The 26,461-nt window shown below is 39.9% G+C and overlaps 1 protein-coding gene across 1 annotated transcript; it reads right to left on the bottom strand.

Annotated features, from left to right (window-relative positions):
- Window positions 1-12,848: 12,848 nt before the first annotated feature.
- LOC130927556 (sterol 26-hydroxylase, mitochondrial) lies at window positions 12,849-26,408 on the bottom strand. The gene is made up of 9 exons (XM_057853484.1): window positions 26,147-26,408; window positions 24,022-24,203; window positions 21,805-22,004; window positions 21,545-21,742; window positions 16,726-16,889; window positions 16,418-16,584; window positions 13,494-13,575; window positions 13,219-13,419; window positions 12,849-13,022 (listed from the first exon to the last, which is right to left on the bottom strand). The coding sequence occupies exons 1-9, from the start codon at window positions 26,330-26,332 to the stop codon at window positions 12,891-12,893; spliced, it is 1,512 nt and encodes a 503-aa protein (XP_057709467.1). The 5' UTR covers window positions 26,333-26,408; the 3' UTR covers window positions 12,849-12,890.
- Between the last annotated feature and the right edge of the window lie 53 nt (window positions 26,409-26,461).

Raw genomic sequence — 26,461 nt, 5'->3', positions numbered from 1 at the left:
GGTAATCTCTCAAAAACGAACATGCCAATCACGCATTGCTGTTTTGGAACTTGTAGAAACGACTCTAGACATTACGACACATGAAGGATGTTTTCTTCAGGTTTCCGGAAACCAAAAACTCGGGAGGAAAAAATGTGAAGACCGAATCAACTTGCGCGGACTTTTAACACCAGCTCGGTGAATCCATTCACATTTCATATGCAGTAAACATTATGTTGGGTTGGCATGGTCTCTCAGAGGACAAAGAGATAAGCCATTTTTATATTTTTAACTTATTTTTTAGCGTAATGTTGTGCCGTACTGCTTCTGTCTGACAATGAAAGACCTGAAAAGAATTTCAATGGTATCTGACTGCCACTGTTACCATTTCTGGTATATAACAACTTTAGTAAGGGGGAAGTGTAAATAAATTGTAGAATTAAGATGTGTTATCAATGAAAAAATTAAAAGTGTTCGTTGGCTGTCACTGAGTAGCATTTGCGATCGCTACACAAAGCTACCTAAATTACCCCCAAGAACGGTAAGAGACGTAGGACAACCAGAGGATATATAAGAAAGACAGGGCTGATGGTAAATGATAGCTTGTTGAAACAGGAGAATGTCATTGTCAGTCGCGTCGATAAAAAAGCTAAAGCTATACTTAGGTCTGCTCGTTTTTTTCGTCTTTTTCAGCCTTCGACACTAAAGCCATCTCTTTAACTGAACATTTTTATGTTCTTCCACATCTTTGCCAGTCAATTTGGCACCAGGCACATCATTTTCGGAGAGAATTGGTAGGTTTAGCTCTGTAAACATCTCGTTCGTACACGATTTCCATTCATTTCCTATTAGGGACAAACGGTAGCTTGTCCCTACTTAGCAACAGTAGCTAATGTCATGAATATTAATGAGCAGAAGTGACGTGTTGCTTGCGGTACGCCATTACTGAAAGGGTTGTCAATGTTCGAAGTAGTGCTTGGCAAATTTTAGTGAGCGAGAAGTTCTCTCATAAATTATTGCGATATGCGATATTATTGCGCCCCCCCAATGTTTTTTTAACCAATTTCCGATAACACAGTAAGAATACAGTATAAATTGATAAGCAGTGTTGTCAGTAACGCGTTAGATAGTAACGCGTTACTGTAATCTGATTACTTTTTTCAGTAACGAGTAATCTAACGCGTTCATTTTTCTCCACCAGTAATCTGATTAAAGTTAGTTTCCTTTGTGTCTCTGCGTTACTATTTTTTCATTGCCTCATAACGTATGTAGAATGAAGAATATTGTAGTCATGTATGAAGAGCATTTTGAATAGAAAATGCTAAAATACAAGGTTCCCGGTACGTGTTTCCATGACAACCTCTTAGCTATTTCCTGTTTTGGTCTCGCGTCACGTGTTGTGGGACTGAGGTGGGTGGACATTCGCGCCGAGTATTGAGACGTTGCGAGGGAATGTTGATCTGTGGATATGCATGAATGAAGGTGAGCATTTTTCCTTCATTCTGGAGGGTATTAGCAAAAGGTTGGACCCCCTACATGCGTGGCCGTTTCGTAGCTTTGCCGTAGCAACGACGGGCAGTCATCGCTCCAAGTTGGCAAGCTTTGTTTATCAAACGCGTGTTGCACATTTATGCCATGAGGTGATGTGTTCGTTTAGCATCTGTGGGATGTGTTGTAAGTCCGACTGAGTATAAAGTGCTTAGTTGTGGCCAAATTGACCGCGTGTGTGTTGAGAGGAGTACTTCCGGGTGTTAATGTACATGGCTGCACGCACATCCGCGCCCGCCACCACCTTTGTGTTTATTGCACTGTACAATCCACTTGTGTGTTGTTGATTATTGTGCCGTCAGTTTGCATTGTTTTACATTGGCACTGATATGCTGTTAACCATAACCCGGAATTCAGAAGTTTTGACATTAGGCTTAACCTTAGAGTTAGCGGGGTTTAATTGGTCGGTGAAGTTAATTTCAACAAATTTCAAAGCAGTTTGTCAGATATTTGTTAGTTTCAGGGCTCCGGAGCGGCTAAGCTAGCGCGAAATTCTGATATTCCCCTTTAAATTCAATCATCGGAAAGTCAGTTACATCTGATGACATTTTTCTGTTGTCATTCTTATGTTGAGGCGGCAAAGCGAGAAAAATGGGTAAAAAGTAACTGATAGATTAGTTTTAAAGTAACTTAGTTACTTTGATAATGAAGTAATCAGTAAAGGATCTAGATTACTTTTTTGAGACGTAATCAGTAATCAGTAATTAAATTACTTTTTCACCTAATCTGTGACAACACTGTTAATAAGACTAAGTAATATTAAGTACACCCATTTAAACGCAATAAATGTTTACTCTTAAATTCAAAAATACTTCTTATGAAATCCCAACTAAAAACAATAGACCTTGCCTCTTTTAAGTAAAAGACACCAATATCAATAGCGCACAGAAACACAGAATAAATAAAATGTCTTTTTCAAGAAAAAATAAAATTGCACTTCAATAACTTAAGCATTTAGGCACAGAGATATAAAGTTGTAGTAACACAAACAATTGCACTTCAACAACAAGAGGTCAGTATTTCAAATACGATCTGGGTTACTTTTGTATGTGGTTTAAATTCGATTTGGGCCACATTTTTCCAGACTGTCGCGGCGGTCTGTACTGTCCAGTCTCTCAAATCGGAATTCATGCAGCAATTACGTCATCAAAAAGCGAGAGAGACGCTACTGTAGCGGTGCAGCTGTGCGTCATTAGCGCCTTACTTGCCTCGAACACGGCTTTTTAGGAAGGGTCGGACTTGACAAGGAGTCATAGAAAAATGGGTTGAGGATAAGCCTGAGAATGATCGATTTTCTGTCTGCTCCATATAAGCAATATTTCAACATTGCTTACACGGCCGAGAGTCGGGGCAAACTGCCCGTATGTGCGTGTGACATGCACGGACAGTGCGCGCATGCTATCGATCCATATACTTTCAATATAAGACTAAACTGGGATTATTTAGGTCTGTTATTTGTGTCCTCTTTTTAAAAAGCAAAATATGATATCCCTGGAATGACGGATGACAGCCATCATGTGTGGTCATTTGTTTTGATGCTTCTGCGCATGCGGGTCATCTTGCTCAGCGCGTCTCAGTGCTCAGTGCGTAATACTTGAATGGTCTCAATGGACAAAGGCAGTCTGGACGGGCACGCCAGAAAAACATATGACAAAAAATCGGATTTGTGCATTAAGACCTGTAGTATGAACCTAGCCTTAATGCACAAATCCGATTTTTTTGTCATATGTGGTTTTTTGGCGTGCCCGTTCAGACTGCCAAAAGCAGAGTTTAAGCTAGAAGCTAATGCACAGCTACATCGCTCCCGTCCTGCCTGCCTCTTTGGCTTTGCTGACGTCATTGCTGCATGAATTCCGATTCGGGAGACTTGAAAGTTCAGACCGCCAGCCACATTCTGGAAAAATGTGTACCAGATCGGATTTAGACCACATACGAAAGTGACCCGTATCGGATTTGAAATCGTCCACTTTTATGCGACTTGTCACATTCAGACCGTCAAGTTAATGCGTGAGTCGGAAAAACACGAAAAAATCGGATTCGTGCATTAAGACCTGTAGTATGAACCTAGCCTTAATGCACAAATCCGATTTTTTGTCATATGTGGTTTTTTGGCATGCCCGTTCAGACTGCCTTTGTCCATGGAGCCCGTTCAAGTATCACGCATGCGCACTAATTCGCAGTCCGAGATGCGCTCAGCAAAGTGGCCCGCGTGCGCAGAAGCATCAAAACAAATAACACATGCTAGCTGTATGACATTCCAGTGTGATCATATTTTGATTTCCAAAAAGATGGCACGAATAGCAGACATTAATAATCCCCGTTTAGTCTTTAATTCAAAGTTTATATGGATTGATAGAATGCATACACGCACGCACATAAACCTTGACTTGTGTGCATGACATGACGTGGGTGTGTCAATTTGCCCCTTCTCTGCCACGTAAGCAATACGGAAATATTGCTCATTCGGCGTATCGAACGAAAATCGAAAATTTTCAGGCTTATCGTTTTCTTCATTATTTTTTTTATGACTGTGGTATGGCCACTTCGTGCATAAAAGCAGAGTTCAAGCTAGAAGCTAATGCACAGCTACATCGCTCCCGTCCTGCCTGCCGCTTTCGCTTTGCTGACGTCATTGCTGCATGAATTCCGATTCGGGAGACTTGAAAGTTCAGACCGCCAACCACATTCTGGAAAAATGTGTCCCAGATCGGATTTAGACCACATACGAAAGTGACCCGTATCGGATTTGAAATCGTCCACTTCTATGCGACTTGTCACATTCAGACCGTCAAGTTAATGCTTCACTTGAGTCGGAAAAACACGAAAAAAATCGGATTTGTGCAGTATGAACCTAGCGTTTGTAGTGTAAAACAACATTAAACAGAGGTAAAACGGTCTTATATCTTCAGCAATGTAGCGGACTACTCTTTCCGTGAGGGAACGCCATTTTGCGCGATCTCGTTTGTATTTCTCAAATCAAGCGATTACCTCTGTAATTGTCGATTGGCGTGACGAAGTGGGCTCCGCTTGTTGTGATCCAGTTTTCTTACCAAGCACTGAAAATGAAAGAGGGTGATAGTGTTTCACATGAGCATGTAGATTTGTTGTGTTGGCCCTCTATGTTGAAACAACCTCCAAACACATTTTGCAGACTGGTTCGTCCTTTTTGGTTGCCTCGCCATTTTCATTTGGTTTAAATCAAAATATTCCCACACCGAGGCTGTGGTGTTTAGCTTGGAAATCAGGATTTTCCGTCCATTTTCTGCTCGCACATTGCTGTACGCCGACAGTGCACTCGGCCCTGCCTCCCTGCATTGAATGATGGTCACGCAAACTCAAATGTATAAAACGAACAAATCCAGAAGTCAATAAAACAGAATGAATCCTCATCATAGCATATTGCGCTGTTGGTAACAATGCAGCCGAATTTTTAACAGCGCGTCCGCCGCACATCTGCCGCACGCACATCCGCACGTGAGGCGATAAATCACAGCGGGAAAATTACCACCTTCATTTACCGTGCGATAAATGGAATTATTGCATATCGCGTCAGGCTTCACAAGTACCTAAGAAAATTTTACTGAAGTACTAAAGTACTTTAGAATTCACTTTACAAAAAGTAAAAGTACTTTCTCCCAATGCAAACATGTGATATGAGATCTGAGCCAATATTAGGGCTGCAACTAATGATTACTTTCATAATCGATTAATCGGACGATTAATTAAATGATCATTCGGATCAATGTCACTTTTTTCAATTACCTACACAATTTAAATTGAAGTTGTTTTAGGCATGTTGTAAGTAACAAAAATAATTCCTGACTTAACTGACATCTAGTACCGTAATTTTCACTCTATAAGGCGCACCTGACTATAAGCCGCCACCCACCAAATTTGGCACAAAAACGGCATTTATTCATAGATTAGCTGCACTGGACTATAAGCCTCAGCTGTCCTCACGGTTTTATGGAATATTTTCACCAAAAGATATTAACCGGTAACACTTTATTTGACGGCGGCATCATATGACTGTCATAAAACCAAGTCAACCATCATGATGCTTTGAACCAATTGGCTGCAAAGCTTCATTTGGCTATCATCATGCCTCGTAGCATGCATTGCAGCGCTACTGATGTAAATAACAATCAAAAGTTATGTTCTGTGCTAGTCATTTCTTCAGTTACTGTTCCTGATGTTTCATTAATTGCTAGTTATGGTATTTAGTAACACTTTATTATATATTTACAGTGGCACATCAAGACTGTCATTAGAGAATCATAATTATGACATGACACTGTCCTAGCATTAATGAATGCTTACAACAGATGTCATTTAGCGTAATCCGGCAAATTATGTCACTTTTGAATGGATGTAAAAGATCCAAGGTGGATATAAATGAAGTTAGTGACATAATTTGCCAGATGACACTTAATTACATCTTTCATAAGCTTTCAGTAATGCCTATGATAGTGTCATGTCATAATTAAGACCGTCTTATGACGCTGCTGTCAAATAAAGTGTGACATTTTAACCCAAATAAATCAACAAATAAGCCACACTGGACTATAAGATGCAGAATTCAAAATGAAGGAAAAAAGAAGAAACACGGACCCTTATAGTCCGAAAATTACGGTATATTGATTATCAAATTGGTTGGCAACTACTTTACTAATCGATTTAATCGATTAGTTGTTGCAGCCATATTAAGAAGCTAGTTTAGACAGTAAGAAAATTGGCAAAAATGTGAATTGTTGTTTTCCAAAGTAAAACCATACTTTTGTTCATGTCTTACTTTGACTTAACAAAAATCTAAGAAATCTGATCATATTTTCAACTGAGAAGTTATATGTATGTTACAATTTCAAGAAATTAGACAAAGGTGAAGAAGGTCCTAAACCATTAATTGGTTATCAAAATGGTTGTCAATTAATTTGCTAATCAATTAGTTGTGGACTAATCGATTAATTGTTCCACCACTAGCCAATATGCAAAGAAAGAACCAGAAAATTATTTGTCTGCTCAATTTTATTTAAAACTGTGCAGAATGACAAAAACAAGCAAAAAAAATTGACTGCACGGTAAACAGAAGCCTAACAAGTTCAAAATTGAGCTTAATGGCATATTGCAAGCAACTATCAGGTGCATACTAGGGTATGAATCGGGAGTGGGCTCCCGTTCCTTCCCGCTCCCAGAGAAAAATTCCCATTGCAAAAAGTTAAAAAGTAAATCCCATCCCGTCACAGTCACAGTCAAAATTACTCCCACTCACATTTTTTAAAACACCTTTAAATTGTTTATTAGAAAAGTCAATGGATTGTTTTTTAGATTACTGTGTTTAATGGAGTTCAAAATCAAATTGAGACCGCTCGTCCTCAAGTCACTACTACTAGACCCACGCATTTTGTTTTTTTACACGAGACTTATTCACGTTTCACTCTCAAGAAGTTTTCAAATAACTTGGACCTTCCTCCTCCAGTTTAACTCATGTGTAGTTCTCGCTTCGGGTTTTCACCTCCACTGTTTATCATGTTAAATCCGCACAAATATAGTAGCCGGAAGTCGAAGCTTTGGAAACTTGTGATATTTGAATGTGTAGTTCTTTTGGCGTGCCAGAGCAAGTCGAGCCAGTGTTGGCCCAAGAAAATAAAACTCCAAAAATGGACAATTACTGGTTTCAAGGTATACTATGGTATGAAAACGTCACGGTTTCAAAACTGCAAAAAACTCCCGCCTTGGCATGCCTACGGTATTTGCTATTTTTTATTTCCCGAAATACAGGGAGAAATCCCTCGCTTGTAGCAGCAATGTTGTAAGTCTCAACCCTTCTCCACCGGTTGTTATTCGGTGTCAGTGAGTCAGCTATGGTACACGATGGCTGGAGGAGGTGAAACTCCTGAATTTTTTCCCATCGAAGAAGAAAAAAAAATCGCTGGTATGGGAATACTTCGGCTTAAGAAAGTTACAATGGCCACGCCTTAGAGGAGGAGGGCCAACCAACATGTAAAATATGTTTGCGAAGGGTGGCTGCCGAGGAGGCAATACCTCCAATATGATTTCACATTTATACAAAATTAAAGGTTAGTAAACACTGTCATGAACGTTTCCCACCAGCTGCGAGAGTTAACTCAAGCGTGCTTAGTGTGTCTAGCGGTGGAAAAATTAGCTTTTTTCTCTCTGGCAACTGTCTGTGTTGAGGAAGAGTGTGTTCAAATGTCAAGATGATATGAGTCATACACTAGTGTTGTATCGGTCGCGAACGATTCGTTCTTTTTGAACGAATTGTTTTGGTGAACGAGACCGAACTAATCATCATCTGCACTGATTCGTTCTATGAAGGTGGTGCTTGTTCGCTGCGTGGGAGGGCGTTGAGCAAGCGGCAGCGTCTTCTGACATCGCACACGACCAATCAGACGCCAGCCTCATCGCGGGCAGGGGAGGGAGCGGAAACAGAATCAGGGCGTTTGTCACTCACGTCCATGTGTGGCCAATAAGCAGCCAGCGTGCAAGCAGGGGGGCAAGACTGAGTTTTGTCACTTCCCGTTCAGTGACTCGGTCCTCCGGTTCCTGACCTAGCTTGCTGCTAACTTGATTTTCCAGTAATGACTATGCGGTGAACGAATCAGAAAATGAAAGGAAATGACTTTGTCACATATTTGTTAACGTGGAGCCTATCAAATGCTGCTCAAACAGACAAAAACACCACACAAATCTAGCGAGCATTGTTTAGAGTAGTACTTTTCTCAACAAACTCGTGACTGCCCATGACGACATACTATCAAATTTACAGTAATTTAAAACACGGGTAGCTACGAGGCAAGCAAAAGCTGAGCTGCGGTCGCGTGACGGCAGTGAAGCGGGCAGAGAACTGTCACTATATGGAGGCTTCATGGCAGCGATATTTACCTCATATGTGCACAGAAAAAAATATTTAGTATGATCACCATAATACTGATTTGCAATGAAACTGTATATACATGTCAATTTTTTCCCGAGTGTTTTATTATTATTTTTTTTCGTGTCAGCGTGTCGGGTGTTGGTTGGTTTGACAAATTATGTCAATCCGTCCATCATGTGCTACTCAAGCGCCCAAAACAACGCACGCAGACACGGGAGATATCGCAATATGTCTACATTTTTCTTAACAGACTAATGAGAGTAGAAAGGCGACATCGTAAAGAGCTAACAATTATTTCTCGTCAGCATTTGACGATCTGAGATGCGGGGACGACAGGGGAGCTGACCGGATTATTTTATTTATTAATACCAGTGCAAAAAAACAATATGATCACCATAATACTGATTTGCAATGAAACTGTATATACATGTAATTTTTTTCCGAGTGTTTTTTTTTTTTTTTTTTCGTGTCAGGTGTTGGTTGGTTTGACAAATTATGTCAATCCGTCCATCATGTGCTACTCAAGCGCCCAAAAACAAAGCACGCGGACACGGGAGATGTCGCAATATGTCTACATTTTTCTTAACAGACTAATGAGAGTAGAAAGGCGACATCGTAAAGAGCAAACAATTATTTCTCGTCAGCATTTGACGATCTGAGATGTGGGGACGACAGGGGAGCTGACCGGATTATTTTATTTATTAATACCAGTGCAAAAATTCAAGACGATCATCTTAATACAAAAAAAACAAAAATACAACAGAGCTAGATGTAAATATGATGTGTTGGTCGTTCCATATTCAGAAATTAAACTTTCGATGTATTTTTATTTTCGTGACAGCAAACATGCTGTATATGTGATTGTATGTGTGATCAACAACCTGCTAAAGAAAGTCCGTGCGCCCCCGCCCCCTACTCCCCTCACAAAAGGAAAATGTTTAACCGTGTCCTAAATCGAAATGCAAGCACGAGCCATGACTTTGAGCCCATAGAACTAGGACAGACGACGCGGAAGTTCTCCCTCGCTTTTGCAGCAGCAGGAGGGAGACGAGGCTGTCTGTGAAAGCAGAATGATACCGCCTGTCACTCATTTCTGAAACTACGACGAGTGGTCAATGTGGAAGAGAGGGAGGGACCAAGCAATGTCACTTCCCGTTCAGTTATACTGCGAAGCGGTCTTTGGTGATTCGTTCGGCAACGTCACTTCCCGTTCAGTAACCGAACGATTCGTTTGGGCGGGGAGGGAGATGAGGGGGGCGAACGATTCGTTGAACGATTTGTTTGAACGAATCTTTTTACTGAACGAACCAGAATGGATTCGTTTACTCAAGTGAACGACAAATCTCGTCACTATCATACACACGTGCTTTATATGGAAAATAATTAAATGATTTTAGTTCTGATGATAAAAATGTGTAGCTGTTGCTGTGGGTTTAGGCTCACCAAAAAGAACGCATTTTAGTTTTATTTAGATTATTTCAGTTTTTTTTTTCTTTCTTTTTTTAACTTAACATGACACTTATGTTGCAATTTGCTAATATGTTTTGAAAAATAAAAACCATGTTCAATGGATTTTTTTAAAAAAACCTAGATACCTCAAAGTAACACATTTTAGAGCTCTAATTGCAATAATGTAATACCGTGAAGCCGTGATATTTTGGCTTAAGGTTACCATACAGTCAGTATCTCAAACTAGCACATGCCTACGAGTCCCGCCTGTTGATTATTATTCCAGACTCGTGACCCGTGTGATTACCCGGAATAATTCATGCCCTTGTGTAGTGCATACCCCCACCTACTGTAGAAGTGTGTGCAGCACCCACCCAACTGAAGGTGCACCACTTGCTGTTGATCAGTATCTTGCTCACCTGCCTAATCTTGCCTGTAGTCATGTTGCTGCCTTTAGTGCTCAATTACGGTAAAGTTGCACAGGGCTTATCGATTGCCCCGGAGGCATGAAAACAAAACTATCAATTCAAAATGACAAAAAAAAACAAACACAAGTAATGTGTAACGCAGGTGACAATTTGAATCGTAGTGGAGTACAAGTACAACTACATATACGTGCTGTAAAATGTAGTGAAGTAAAAGTAAAAAGTACCACTTCATATTTGTACTCAAGTAAAGTACAGATACACAAAAATATACTTAAATACAGCAACGAGGTACTTTTATTTCGTTACATTCCACTACTGGTGGTCAGTACACTATCACCTGCAAATACAGTGGTATGAAAAAGTATCTGAGCCTTTTGGAATGTCTCACTTCTGCATAAAATCACCATCAAATGTGATCTGATCTTTGAAAAAAATCACAAAGATGTAAACACAGTGTCTGCTTCAACTAAAACCACCCAAACTTTTATAGGTTTTCATATTTTAATGAGGATTGCATGTAAACAATGACAGAAGGGGGGGGGGGGGGGTAAGTAAATGAACTCTGCCTAAGGAGACTTAAAGAGCAATTGAAACCATTTTTTACCAAACAATTAAAGTCAGGTGTGTGCCCAATCATTGATTAGTGGTTTGAAGCTGCCCTGCCCACTATAAAGCACACACCAGGTAAGAATTGTCTTGATGAGAAGCATTGTCTCATGTGCATCATGGTTCGGTCAAAAGAGCTGTCTGAAAACCTGCGATCAAGGATTGTTGATTCGTATAAAGCTGGGTAAGGATACAAAACCATCTCTAAAAGTCTGGATGTTCATCAATTGACAGTCAGAGAAGTTGTCTACAGATGAAGAGAGTTTGGCACTGTTGCTTCTCTCCCAAGGGTTAGCTGTCCACCAAAGATGATGCCAAGAGTTCAGAGCAGAATACTCAGAGAGGTAAAAAAAGAGCTCTAGAGTGTCTGCTAAACACAGAAATCACTGGCTCTTACCAATACCTCTGTGCACACATCAACTATATGTAAAACTATAGTCATGAATGGTGTTCATGTGAGGACTCCACGGAGGAAGCCACTGCTGCCTAAAATTAATTGCTCGTTTAATGTTCGTGAAAAGGCATTTGGACACTTCACAGAAGTTTCGGCAAAAATATTTTGACTGATGAAACCAAAGTTGAAATGTTTGGGGTTAACACACTACAACATTTGTGGAGGAAAAATGGAACAGCTCACCAACATAAACACCTCATCCCCACCGTGAAGCATGTTGGAGGGAGCATCATGATTTGGGCCTGTTGCAATCATTAATGGAAGAATGAATTCAAACGTTTGTCGGGCTGTTCTGCAGGAAAAACTGAGGCCGTCTGTCAGACAGTTGAAGCTAAAAAGAGGATGGATGCTGTAACAAGACGATCCAAAACACAGAAGTAGATTAACTTCAGAATGATTTTAGAAGAACAAAATACACTTTCTGGAGTGGCCAAGTCAAAGTCCAGACTTGAGCCCCATTGAGATGCTGTGGCCTGACCTAAAGACAGCGATTCATGCCAGACATCCCAGGAATCTGACTGAACTACAGCATTTTTGTATAGTAGAATGGGCCAAGATTAGTCCTGATCGATGTGCCAGTCTGATCTGCAGCTACAGGAAGCGTCTGGTTAAGGTGATTGGTGCCAAAGGGGGGGCCCCACAAAATATTAAATGTGATGGTTTACTTACTTATTTCCCCGCTTCTGTCATTGTTTGCATACTGTACTATCCTCATTACAATATTAAAACTAGGGCTGTCAAACAATTCAAATTTTTAATCGAGTTAATTACAGCTTAAAAATTAATCGTAATTAATCGCAATTCAAACCATCTATAAAATATGCCATATTTTTCTGTAAATTATTGTTGGAATGGAAACATAAGACACAAGATGGATATATACATTCAACATGCGGACTGTATTTATTTATTATAACAATAAATCAACAAGATGGCATTAACATTATTAACATTCTGTTTAAGCGATCCATGGATAGAAAGACTTGTAGTTCTTAAAAGAAAAATGTTAGTACAAGTTATATAAATTTTATATTAAAACCCCTCGTAATGTTTTCGTTTTAATAAAATTTACAAATTTTCAATCAAAAAATAAATTAGTAGCCCACCATTGTTGATGTCAATAATTACTTACACAATGCTCATGGGTGCTGAAGCCTATAAAATCAGTCGCACCCAAGCGCCAGCAGAGGGCGGCAAAACTCCATAAAACACAACAAGTGAGCGTTTCACTGTACTGTCATTTAAAGCTGTCTGAGCGGGGCATCTGCGTTAATTGCGTCAAATATTTTAACGTGATTAATTTAAAAAATTAATTAACGCCCGTTAACGCGATAATTTTGACAGCACTAATTAAAACCTATAAATGTTTGGGTGGTTTTGGTTAAAGCAGACACTTTTTATATCTGTGTGATTTTGACAAAGATCCGATCATATTTGATGGTGATTTTATACAGAAATTTGAGAAATTCCAGTTCAGTACTTTTTCTTACCACTGTAGCAGCTAAGTTATTTTCATCAGGCAAACCATACTCTAAGACACCTTTTTGTATACCCTGTCCACAAAATGTAAATTGATCGGCCGGTCTGGTACAAGAACCGTACGGTTAAGAGATTTCACCTCGCAGACACTGGGGTCTGGTATGATCTCAAATATCCGGATTATCTGAAAGTCAAACAAAGCACAAAATCAAGTTGCGCTCATTATTGTCCTTAACTATTTAAAAATGAAAACACAGAATTTGCAACAAAGTAAATTCTCTAAAATTGAAATACACACTCCAGAGAATCGCCGTTAAATTAGAGCGGATGTTGATTCATGAAATTTGGCATCATCCTGAGCAATTTATCTTCTCACTCACTTGAAATATGACCAGATACATCTCCAGCTCGGCAATTCTGCGCCCAATGCAGCTTCTCACGCCAAAGCCGAAGGGGATGGAGCCGAAAGGGTTTGGCCTTTCTCGGCCGTCGCGGAGCCATCGCTCGGGTTTAAAGGTGAACGGCTCCGGAAATGTTTCCTCGTCGTGACTGATGGCGTAATGGCAAAACGTGAAAACCGTCTGGAGAAAATTACAAACAGAAAATTAGTCTTTGAACCCAAAACGTTTGAGAACCCCTGCAAGGGAGGACGTACATTTTTGGAAAACTCATATCCACCAATAACAACACTTTTTTCAGCCATGACCCTCGCATTTAAAGGAACTACTGGATACATCCTGTAATGAAAAGAGACAATTAAAACTGCGAGCATTGGTGAACGACCCCTTGACCTGAGCAAATCCAACAAACGGACGACAATGTTTAATGCCATGCTCAAACCACATGGGGACAACTAAAGAGCTGTCCAGAGTTAATGAGGTGGGTAGAGTAGACAAGATTGCTCAAGTAAGAGTAGCACTACTTCAAATTAATATGACAAAAAGTATCATAAGTTTACTCATATACAACAAATAAAAAAGTATTGAGTAAAAAGAATACTCAAGTATTGAGTAACTACTAACAATGTCATTTTTTTTTACTACATAAGTTTATTATTTTTTTCTCAGGACATGATCTATTTGAACTATTATTATGTGCACGCCCCACTATGTGAGAAAGACTGCTATAACCTGACCATGACCATATAAGGCCAAAAAAAAAAAGAAACGCACAAAAATCAATTAATAATGACTGGGAAAATCTATACAGAAATGAAATTTCCCCCGTCCCAAGAGCTTGAGTGCCCTATAGTAGATAAAACAATCATATCTCTAGTTTTCTGCATTCTATTGGTGCCAAATAAAAAAATGGGAGAGAGGTTGAAATCCGCACTACGGCGCTTTAAAGACAGCATGTGATTGAACAGGCCAAATCAAATCAAATGTATTTATATAGCCCTTTACAAAAACCCGAATGGTCTTCAAAGTGCTTTACAACAATGAAAAACATAGGTCATGATAAATAAAAGGCAGGAAAGTATCATACTATAAAATTGAGAAGAAAACGCATCGCGCCAAAAGTCAAAACTGCAAATAAAACAGATCAAATCTGAACCCTTTAAGTAATTTAACCAGTAGGAGTGTAACAAAATATCGAAATGGTGATATATCGTATGCTCCTGCCAAGAATCGAGACATCGTTTTAAAAAGGTGTCAATATCTAAAATAGATAAATAAATAAATAAAAAGGAACCAACAAGTTGCTGCCAAAATCTTCCACCATAATAGTGTCTCAGTTAACTCTAAGGCTGCATTGATGGTGCACGACGCCCAATGGGTTTTCAGGGCATTTACAGGTCACTTGGGGTTCATTTTAGGGCATTTATAGGTCATTTCCTGTTGAGTTCGAGTCAATGCCTATTCATTTGGGTGATTCCCAGGTCGCTTCCTGTTCTGTAACTCAAAATGAACAGGAAGTGACCCATAAAATACCCCAAAATCAACAGGAAGTAACTGAACATCAACAGGTAAATTACCTTAAATGGCCCGAAATTACCTCATTGCCTGGCATTGGCTGCCACTGACGGCCATAGACATTCAATCCGTTTGAAGAGGGAGGGATGAACATCGAATCAGCGATTCGAACATTCATTCATTCGCTGCCACCAATTCGCAATTGGAGTGATAAACTCATTCCAATTCACAGCAGAAGCTTGTTTTTCTGTTTATTAGTTGTTGGTCAGAAAATCATTGTAGGATATTCTACAAATGTATCGATAATCGTTGTATCGCCATATCGTCAGATCATCGTTATCGTGAGCTTTGTATCGCAAATCGTATCGAATCGTGAGGTACCAAGAGGTTCCCATTCCTAATAACCAGGCTACTCTAGTCAAGAGAAAAGGCGAGTCTAAAAAAAAAAGGGTTTTTACTGTGATTTAAAAAGGCCTATATTAGGCAGGTTGCAGATTTCAGGCGGCAGGCTATTCCCCAACCTGGGGGCAGACACCACAAAAGATCAATCACCCCATGTTTAAGTCTCAAGCTTGGAATTTGCAGAAGAAGCTGGCCGGTAGAACGAAGAGCACTGCCAGATTTACGGAGGGTTAAAATCTCTGACAAGTAAGAAGACTGGCCATTAATAGACTTAAAAAAAGTAAGAAGACTGGCCATTAATAGACTTAAAAACAAACAGTAAAAGTATAAAATCAATTCTAAAATGAGCTGGAAGCCAGTGGAGCAATGATACACGGTCAAACAAGGTCTTGAACAAGTTGCGGACAAGAAATGGAAGACTTGGGAAGACCAACATAAAGTGCATTGCAGTCATCCAGTCTTGAGCTTATAAAGGCATGAATTGCTTTTTCAAGGTTTTGGCGACTAAGAAAAGGCTTCACTTTGGCCAAGAGACGGACCTGGAAAAAACTTCCTGAGCCTTTTATCGAATATCACTGAGATTTTTGACTTGTGTCTTCAAAAACGGAACCAGAGAGCCAAAGTTGAATAAATTGGAAACAGAACAGACCCTAAAAGAGAGCCTTGTGGCACCCCACAAGAGAAGTTCTTGAGGAGGAAAACTCTCCAATCATTACCGAGAAGGTCCTATGTTCCAGGTACGATTTAAACAATTGTAGAGCGGATGCCTATGAAGTGCTCTAAATGAGATACGAAGACAGTATGGTCAACCGTATCGAATGCCGCTGTGAGGTCTAGTAAAACAAGTACAGCTGGGTTTCCATTAACCACAGAAATGGCAATTTCAAATGCCAGCGTAATCATACGACTTCCGACCGCAAGCTTGTGTGTTGTGATATGACTATCGTTACATCTGATTGGTATAAATGAGTCATGTGATTTTTGTTTCGACGTCTCATGGAAGAGCCACTTTGTGTATCTCTAACAAAAATCAAGTCAAATCTAGTATGTCGAATAAGAGGGAAAAAATCTAACAACACTTATGTAGCCCAAAGTAGTAACAGAGTAAGAGTAGGGTTTCCGCTTCAATAATCTACTCAAGTAAACAGTATGGTGTGGTAAAAGTACTCTCAGAAGAACATTTTTCTCAAAATATTACTCAAGTAAATGGAACGGAGTAAATGTAACCCCTTACTACCCACCTCTGACATCCAGTGGCCTGTACCTTAGCGCTTCCTTGATGACAGCCCTTAAATACGGCATTTGGGTAACCTCCTCCGTAGATGGGGTCCCATCTACAGTTTTCAATTCGGACACTTCTTTATAAAGCTTCTCCTGGACTTGAGGGCATCGGGACAGCAGGTATAATGTCCACGTCAGAGTGTTAGAGGTCTGCCCCGTAAATATTTTTGGAAGAGAATAAAATGATAAGAACATGCATGACTAACTCATTTTTAGGACTCAGTACCAGAATACAACTTTGGGCCCCATTAAATGTTTGGATTAAGGTAATTCATGATTAAATTTTTTTACCGTGTCCACTCCAGCTAAGAGAAGCTCGGCGATGCTGCCGTACACGTCTTTGGTGTCCATTGTGGTGTTGGACAACAAGTACGTCAGGTACTCTCCCTCCACATCCTGGTTGCGGTCAATGCGCTGCTTAATGTCTTCCAGCTTCTTGTCGATCAATGGTTTGGCTAAGAAAAAAGGCAGACAAGTTGAGTTTTTATATATAAAAGAAGAAACACTAGAGGCAGCAACACAAGTACAAGCAAGATTAGGCAGGTGAACAAGATATTGACCACTACAAACCACCACACTTTTGAACAGTAGGTGGTGGTATGCACCTGATAGTTGCTTGCAATCCTTCATTAAGCTAAGTTTTGGCATTTTTGAGCTTGTTAAGCTTCCGTTACAGTGCAGTCACTTTTATTGCTTGTTTTTACCATTCTGCACATTTTATAATAAAAGCAAGCAGTCAATGAATTTTCCAGTTCTTTTTTTTAATATTGACTAAAATTTTGCATGGATGTACAGTGTACATATGTACAGTGATCCCTCGCTACTTCGCGCTTCAAACATGGCGCCCTGAGTCCATTTTCTTTTTTTAAATTAAAAAAAATGCAGGATTTTATAGAGATGTCCCATCCGATTACGTACAGCCTCTCACTCTCCCTCCTGAAGATTTTCTTTATCACCAGGCAGCTGCAGCTTGATAAAGATGAGTGACAAGGGAGCTGCTTTGAACTTGCTAGAGAAGCTTGAGAGTACTACCTTTCAAAGGCGCCGACTCATTTAACTTGTTAAACTTTGGCTGTAGTATGCTATGGCAACTCATTGTATGTGTACTGTGCTGTTCTAAGCAGCATGAGTTAAATTGAGAGGACTCACTCAATGAAGCTGTGGGGACTATTTTGAAAATAGCCACCGAGAGACTTAATAGGCTAGGGGTTTCTTGACTCGTCAAATCACTCTAAATAGACCGAACGTAAAGTTTAAAGTGTTTGTTCCAAATCAAATTCAAACAATACTACTTGTGGTTTTCTAAATCACATAAACAAAACTAAACAATAACGTGGGGCAGTGCAACAATGGTCAACAGAAAATATGCCTTCAGGCAACTAATCTCCTCGCTTTGTGTGTTCAACTGCCTTGGGTCCTTCTCGCAGCCAAAATTCAAGTAGGCATAACAGCCGACCTGTGTCAAAGGCTGATCACCTAAACCACACCCCGACCGACTAATAAGGAACTCAAGTAGACAGTCAAACAATAAGCAAAGGAAGATAACTAGGCTCATAAACAAAAGAAATAGTATAAGATAATCAAAATCAACACTAATAGACACCATGGCTCATACAGAAGCATTTAATAAAGAATTATACTTTGGGGTAAAAAAAATAATAAAATATATATATATATATATATATATATATATATATACATGTATATATATATATAAAAGGGGAAATCATGTCTTCTACTTTGCGGATTTCGATTTTTGTGGTAGATGGCGATCTCCATTAACCGCGAAAAACGAGGGATCACTGTATACATATATACAGTGCCTTGCAAAAGTAGTCGGCCCCTTTGAACCTTGCAACCTTTCGCCACATTTCAGGCTTCAAACATAAAGATATACAATTTTAATTTTTTGTCAAGAATCAACAACAAGTGGGACACAATCGTGAAGTGGAACAAAATTTATTGGATAATTTAAACTTTTTTAACAAATAAAAAACTGAAAAGTGGGGCGTGCAATATTATTCGGCCCCCTTGCATTAATACTTTGTAGCGCCACCTTTTGCTCCAATTACAGCTGCAAGTCGCTTGGGGTATGTTTCTATCAGTTTTGCACATCGAGAGACTGACATTCTTGCCCATTCTTCCTTGCAAAACAGCTCGAGCTCAGTGAGGTTGGATGGAGAGTGTTTGTGAACAGCAGTCTTCACCTCTTTCCACAGATTCTCGATTGGATTCAGGTCTGGACTTTGACTTGGCCATTCTAACACCTGGATACGTTTATTTTTGAACCATTCCATTGTAGATTTGGCTTTATGTTTTGGATCATTGTCCTGTTGGAAGATAAATCTCCGTCCCAGTCTCAGGTCTTGTGCAGATACCAACAGGTTTTCTTCCAGAATGTTCCTGTATTTGGCTGCATCCATCTTCCCATCAATTTTAACCATCTTCCCTGTCCCTGCTGAAGAAAAGCAGGCCCAAACCATGATGCTGCCACCACCATGTTTGACAGTGGGGATGGTGTGTTCAGGGTGATGAGCTGTGTTGCTTTTACGCCAAACATATCGTTTTGCACTGTGGCCAAAAAGTTCAATTTTGGTTTCATCTGACCAGAGCACCTTCTTCCACATGTTTGGTGTGTCTCCCAGGTGGCTTGTGGCAAACTTTAAACCAGACTTTTTATGGATATCTTTGAGAAATGGCTTTCTTCTTGCCACTCTTCCATAAAGGCCAGATTTGTGCAGTGTACGACTGATTGTTGTCCTATGGACAGACTCTCCCACCTCAACTGTAGATCTCTGCAGTTCATCCAGAGTGATCATGGGCCTCTTGGCTGCATCTCTGATCAGTTTTCTCCTTGTTTGAGAAGAAAGTTTGGAAGGACGGCCGGGTCTTGGTAGATTTGCAGTGGTCTGATGCTCCTTCCATTTCAATATGATGGCTTGCACAGTGCTCCTTGAGATGTTCAAAGCTTGGGAAATCTTTTTGTATCCAAATCCGGCTTTAAACTTCTCCACAACAGTATCTCGGACCTGCCTGGTGTGTTCCTTGGTTTTCATAATGCTCTCTGCACTTTAAACAGAACCCTGAGACTATCACAGAGCAGGTGCATTTATAAGGAGACTTGATTACACACAGGTGGATTCTATTTATCATCATCGGTCATTTAGGACAACATTGGATCATTCAGAGATCCTCACTGAACTTCTGGAGTGAGTTTGCGGCACTGAAAGTAAAGGGGCCGAATAATATTGCACGCCCCACTTTTCAGTTTTTTATTTGTTAAAAAAGTTTAAATTATCCAATAAATGTTGTTCCACTTCACGATTGTGTCCCACTTGTTGTTGATTCTTGACAAAAAAATTAAATTTCATATCTTAATGTTTGAAGCCTGAAATGTGGCGAAAGGTTGCAAGATTCAAGGGGGCCGAATACTTTTGCAAGGCACTGTATAATATATATATGGCCGATAACATAGACAAGACTGAAAAAGCAGTTTCTCCTCTTGCACACCTTTTTAAAAGAAACTTCTGTATTTTAAACCAATAGAACTGACGTGTTTCATAGTATAATATGTCTATATGCTGTCATAGGAGATTCATGGCGCATTAGGCCCCTGAACTATTTTTAATTTGTCCGTTTTACCCTGGAAACCCCTGTTTACAGACGTAGCGCAACCGCTTTTATTTCAACCCAGGCATAAAACGAAGGTAATTAATTATATTTATCATTCAAAATGTCATTTTTAGCTTAGAATCATTATCATCATCTAATATTTCATTTAAAAAAATGACTTTAAAAAAATCATTCACTCGCATATTTTAAACGTAAAACAAATTACGTCACAATGAAAAAAATGGCGTCTGCAAAAAAGTCACGGATATCTACCTCACAACTATCGCTTAATTTGTTGTTGTTGTTGTTGTTACTGTCGCATTTTCTCCGATATGTTAGATGATAAATCATCGATCCAAACAAAGAAAAATTGAAAAACAACGTTTAAAAGGGTAAATATATGAAAAAGAAAATCTCGACCACTACTTGAGGACTGCGATTTCTGCATCGCGACCCTTGTTATATGACCATGTTTCCCCCATAAAATCCCCCAAAAATGTGGCTGTGGCCATTCACAGCTGTGTCTTGACACTCAGTGATACATGCTACATGGAGTTTTTGGATCGAAACAAGGTAAGTACGCGATAATATCTCGTTAAAGTCATGACGTCTTTAATTCTGCTTCACCGTTTAAAAAATGTTTTTTTTAAAAAATGACCTGTTCAAAATGTTTCTTTCCCCAGAAAATTGAGATTTTAAGCTTTACAATGATGTATCACACATGCATATCGGACAATGTTGAAAGTTGGCCAAATTAGGGGTCTCAGAGCGGAACTTCAAGTCACCTGAGTGTTCTCTGACATAATGTATATGTCTACATCAAGGGTGTCCAAACCTGTCCTCAAGGGCCGCTGTGGGTCATGGTTTTTGTTCCTACCAGTTGGGCACAGACAGTTTAACCAATGAAGTTTGTGCTAAAACAAGCAGCACCTGACTGCAATGAACTGGTTACATTTGTGAGACACCAGATTGGTGAAAAGATGTCTTGTTGTGTAGGAAGGAAATCCAGCACCCACTGCGGCCCTATGTGGAATAGCTTGGACACCACTGGTCTACATATATTACATTTTTGCATCGGGAAAAAATACTTTTACTTTTTACTCAAGTAAATTTTAAAGTAATGCTATTTTGATTGAATTTAATGCTTATTTATTTCAGACTTGATTGGGAGTACAACAGAGGGAATATGTCCATAATAGTCGCTTCTAACAAACTAGGTCAGCATCTTATTCAATTTTGATTCCATACGAAGTTCCATATGATATACACTTTCATTAAATTCTATGTTGAACTCAATGGTGGCTCCCCCCCTCCTAATTACTATCCAGTTAGTTCCAGAGAAGAAATTCATCCAAAATGGCTGCCTCAATCGATGATTTCTGATTTTCTGTTCAACATAAATGCATGGATTCTTGAGAACTTTTCATGCGTCCTTTAATGATGGTCATGTCAACTCTGTCATACATTTCAGATCATGTTAATGAAGTTGAACTCTCACCAAAGGTGAAGATGCCGTCCCACCCGTTGATGTAGCGTCCCCAGTATGGCAGCAAATTGCGACTCCACTTTGGCAACACGACCACGGCCAGGCTGTTGGAAAACATTGTGCCTATAGCGTCGATAAACTGCAGCGTACTTGCTGGAACGTCCTTTTCAAGCGCGCCCAGTCTGGTCTCAAACAGTATTGTGGCAATACCTGTGTGGAATGAGTCTATTTTGCTCGCAACTCAAAACAAGACTTGCAAGAACTGTACTTACTCTCTAGTGAAAAACAATAGAACTCGTCAGCCAAATTCTTCACCAAATCTCCGGTGGGGCTGCACTGCCGCACATATTGGAGCCTGGCTATGAAGTCGTTGACTACAGTGTTTAGAATTCTTCCATACAGGATGGAATCTTTAGGATGCATCATGCGTTTGTTCAATGCCTTCCTCAGCTTGTACCAGCGCTCTCCTTCTCTTGAAACACAAGATGACATGAAGATTTTCATCTTCAAGAAATGGCCCAATTCACACATTTAATTTAAAACTGTTAGTAGATTGGATGATATGGTGCATTAGTAGGTAGAGAGAGGGACAGTTTTTATTTTTGGTGCAGGCAGTATCAGCTCCTTTGCTATGGTGTGGCGTTATTTTGCCAGCAGGGCCTGGAAGCAAAAGTGATACTTGCCATATGGCATTTTTTTTGCCATTAGGCCTTTTATTTTACCATGTAGCAAAAATGATTTTGCCATGTGGCATTTTTTTTGCCATGTGGCAAAATAGATTTTGCCATGTGGCAATTTTTCTTTGCCATGTGGCAATTTTTCTTTGCCATGTGGCAATTTTTCTTTGCCATGTGACATTTTTTTCCTTTGCCATGTGGCTTTTTTTGCCATGTGGCAAAATGGATTTTGCCATGTGGCATTTTTTCTTTGCCATGTGGCATTTTTTAACCATATGGCAAAATGGATTTTGCCATGTGGCTTTTTTTTTTTTTTTTGGCTATGTGGAAAAATGGTTGCCTGGTATACCAGACTCACCGCTGTTCCAGCGATTGAGTCTGGCGACCGTCAGGCGGATCAAATTCTGAGGGCGGACCAAGCCACAGCAAACAGACAGCGGAGTGGACCAATCAGCGACGGGCAGACGTTGTTAAAGCGACAAGTAATTGGCGTGAGCGGAGAATGGAGAAGTTAATTCAACATGGCTAGCACAAGCCATGTTGACTGTTGTCAATGACTTGTTTCGATGTGTTTTTGGTCATTTAAAACTGGTTTTACCGCGGATTGGAACATATTCTCGGCTCTCCTGTTCGACATCTGTGTTGCTGTAGAGACGACTTTCGGCGCGCAAAAGTGACGTTACTAGTTAAAAACATGTCACGCAAATAAACGATTGATTTTGTACCTTGCTTGAGAGGCCGTTAATGGGCTGGGTCCCAGACTATTTCTCACAGTGTTTGAAAAATACAGGGAGAATAGTCTGGCTGTGCCAGGCAAGCAAAATGGATTTTGCCATGTGGCATTTTTTTCCTTTGCCATGTGGCAAAATGGATTTTGCCATGTGGCATTTTTTAACCTATGGCAAATATGGCATTTGTGGCATTTTTTGCCTTGTCACAAAATGGATTTTGCCATCTGGCTTTTTTTTTTTTTGCTATGTGGAAAAATGGATTTTGCCATGTGGCACTTTTTCTTTGCCATGTGGCATTTTTTGCCATGTGGCAAAATGGATATTGCCATGGATATTGCCCTTTTGCCACATGACAAAAAAAAAAACAACACATGGACAATCAGTTTTCCCACATGGCAAATACCACTTTTGGTTCTCACCGTCTCTCTATTTTGCACCGAGCAACCTGGTATGCCATGTTATGTGATGCTAATAGTGCTCACTGGTTTACTGATGTAACCTTGACAAAGCGGGACGATTGTTGGCAATATTCGGCACATTATCCCTGAAAAAGAATCAAGCGGCTTATCAATGTGATTGGGGTCTAATGTCTATATGGGACGTCTTAATTGACTTAGCTTCCTTCTGTCCGCTGCAAACAATTTTAGACAGTAAACAGACTTGTCTTTCCTTGTCTCCCACTGTATTAAAAGTCATAGCCAAAAGCAAAACGCTTCATCATATTTCCTCGTCTTAGCTCGTCATATCTCCAGTGCTCTTTGCTGTGTGCTCGTTTGGTTCAAAAATACCACGCGCACTCTGAAAATGACAGTACCACTGCCACCCACTGAGTTAGTGTGCAATTACACTTTATTCTAGTACGGCAAAAAAGCACCTCACTATTTGAGATGTACGCTACTGCACTAGTTGGTCAATATTTGTCTAAACCTGTACTTTGATTCACTATTTTATCCCCCATGTTGTTTGTTCTCTTGGCATTACCCTGTAATTCTGTATCTGGATTTAAATCTACACGACAGGACTTTGTTCCTGCAGACTGTTGTTTGGATCAGATCAGAAATGTGTTCTACTGGGTTCTTACTCAGTGAAAGGGCCGTAGCCGAATCCTTTCATGTCACGATAATCCTTCCAAAAAGACATGTCTCCTCTAGAAGGGAACTTTTCATCACTTCGCAAGAGTTCCTCCAGCAGCTTCGGGGTGGTCAGGGACACTGTCTTTAATCCATCTCTGTATATGGGCCCGTAGAGCTGCTTTTCATAAAGCTGGTGAGCGAATACAAGGGGTACATAACCCAAGTGCATCACTATATGCCATAGAAACATCCCATAAACCAGGAGATTGCAACTTTTGGGATCACAGGAAAGAAATATTCTCTTGCACAACCCCAACTATTAAGTACCGTATTTCCCGCCGTATAAGGCACACCTAAAATCCTTAAATTTTCTCGAATGCCGACATTGGGCCTCACGATCGAGTTCCGTTCCTACGCTGGCGACGTAACCCAAGTTTACGTGTAAGTCCTAATTAACCCCTTTTTTTTTTTAAACCCTAAATCTCAAAATAACTATCCACAAGTATTGTATTTTGTTTAGTGATGGAGGATACAGTGCCCTCTGGTGGCAGTGCTGGGTCTGGCTGGACTGTCGCCGTATGACTGAGGAGCAGATTCTCATCTGACATGGATAAAGGACAGCTGTGCTCATGCTTGGCCCACCTAGAGCCACCTGTAAGTTGTTTCAGCTAATATATTTGTCATAGACTTCATAATGTATTGACGGGACACGAGCCGCGGCGCGGATAAATAGGGGGCCTGCATTGTTGGCGAATCCGTCAAAGCTGACCGAGTAGTATCGTATAGTATAGTATTGAAAATCCTTTAAAAAAATGTTAAATCCCCGAATTCTTTATAGATATGGACGTAAAACAGTCTCGGTTCGCGGTTAAAAGCAAAAAAAAAAAAAAAAAAACTGTACATGGAGCATTTATTTTAGGTGAATATGTCAAAGTACGATGCTAGTCTGCTAGTAAATGTAGCTAGCGGCCGCCTTATGTAAACAGAGCTTTTCCAGTGAAAATTCTTGTGAATAACCGCTTAAATCCCTCAAATCGTTATAAATATGGACGTAAAACAGTCTCTGTTCTTAGTTAAAAGCAAAAAAATAAATAAATAAAACTGTACAGGGAGCATTTATCTAACGTAAATATTGCGAACTATGATGCCAATGCAGTAGCGGCTAATTTCTCCCATTAATTTTTTTTCACAACGTTTCAAAATGCCATGGTACGAAAAATATAATTACCTTGAATCCTCAAACAAATCACTCTGGAGACAATCTTTCCTGTTTGCATGCGGTACAGCTTTCGTACTTTTTCCAACAGAAATTCGGCGTTAGCTGCGTGTGTGTTTGTAAATAGCTCCTCTTGATGTAGGCGGCCTCCTCCTACTGAATGCGAGGCACAGTGCATGATTGATCTGACCCGTCAATACCATTCTGAAGTCGATGTATTTGTCTATTAATTTGTAATTAAGTTTACAGCTACAGTTTGTTTAGTTGTGAGCGATTTGCTATGAGAATTGTAAATATGTTAGCATTTGTAGCATTTAAGATAGCGGACTTTTGTTAGGCAAATTAGGCTAATTTAATCTACTAAAAATTTATGTATTGCTCCAACTAGATGGACATTTGAACACCATTTGTTTTGTGTCCTTTTATTGTATGATGCATGTCGTTTTGAACATAAGTGTACATTTGTGTGCTGCAGCTTTACAAATTGTCTAAAGTGAAGGAAGTAAAAAGCTTCAAAAAGCACAATTGCCTTGTCTGCTGTCTGTCAAGCTGAACAAATTCACGTTTAGTGAGGACAGAACGCTTCATATCAATAAAGTAAAAATAAGTTACTGTGGGGTACAATAAGGTTCTGTTTACGTGACCCAAAAAAAATAATAATGATAAAACAATGGAGACAAAATGGTGGTTGTAAAGTAAAAATCATGTAAGTCAAGTACGTCCTAACCTACCTGTATATGAAGCAGGTTTTAAAATAGGCCATTCATTAAAGGAGCGGATTATAATCTGGTGCGCCTTATAGTGCGGAAAATGCAGTAATTTACTACCATTGACAGTTATACACATCAACTTTCATGATGATGTGATTACACGTCATCAGCATGCAACAGTGTCTTTTGTCGGACGTTAAATTGTACCTGGAGTTCGTGCAACCTGCTATAGAAGCCCTGAAACATCAACCGATAGAGCAGCTTCAAAACACTGACATGCGGTAGATCCGTCACCGTTTTAACCTTCTCTCGAGGGCCCGCATTCCAAGACGTTCTGCCCAAAAGCTGAGCCACGACGAGCAAGCTTCTCTGTAACAAACGTGCTGCAGCCATGATGGGTAGAAAATAGTTTTATGTTTGCGAGTTTGTATTACACCCAGGAGTTCAGAGGGGAGGGGCCATGCCACACAAAGTTTAACCCCTCTCGCCCAGATGTAGTAGACCTACTGAGTCTATGGATCT

This window comes from Corythoichthys intestinalis, chromosome 12 (assembly GCF_030265065.1).
Source record: "Corythoichthys intestinalis isolate RoL2023-P3 chromosome 12, ASM3026506v1, whole genome shotgun sequence".
NCBI lineage: Eukaryota > Metazoa > Chordata > Actinopteri > Syngnathiformes > Syngnathidae > Corythoichthys > Corythoichthys intestinalis.
The sequence above is the reverse complement of the archived record's forward strand: the minus strand, read 5'-3'. Positions and strand labels throughout refer to the sequence as shown.

Excerpts from the sequence above, each read along its gene's own strand:
- LOC130927556 (XM_057853484.1), bottom strand. The coding sequence starts at position 26,332 with ATGGCTGCAGCACGTTTGTTACAGAGAAGCTTGCTCGTCGTGGCTCAG. Across the intron at positions 16,890-21,544 it reads GGACGGCATCTTCACCTTTG|CCAAACCATTGATCGACAAG; the intron begins GTGAGAGTTCAA and ends CTTTTTTCTTAG. Across the intron at positions 16,585-16,725 it reads TCTTAGCTGGAGTGGACACG|ACCTCTAACACTCTGACGTG; the intron begins GTAAAAAAATTT and ends TTTACGGGGCAG.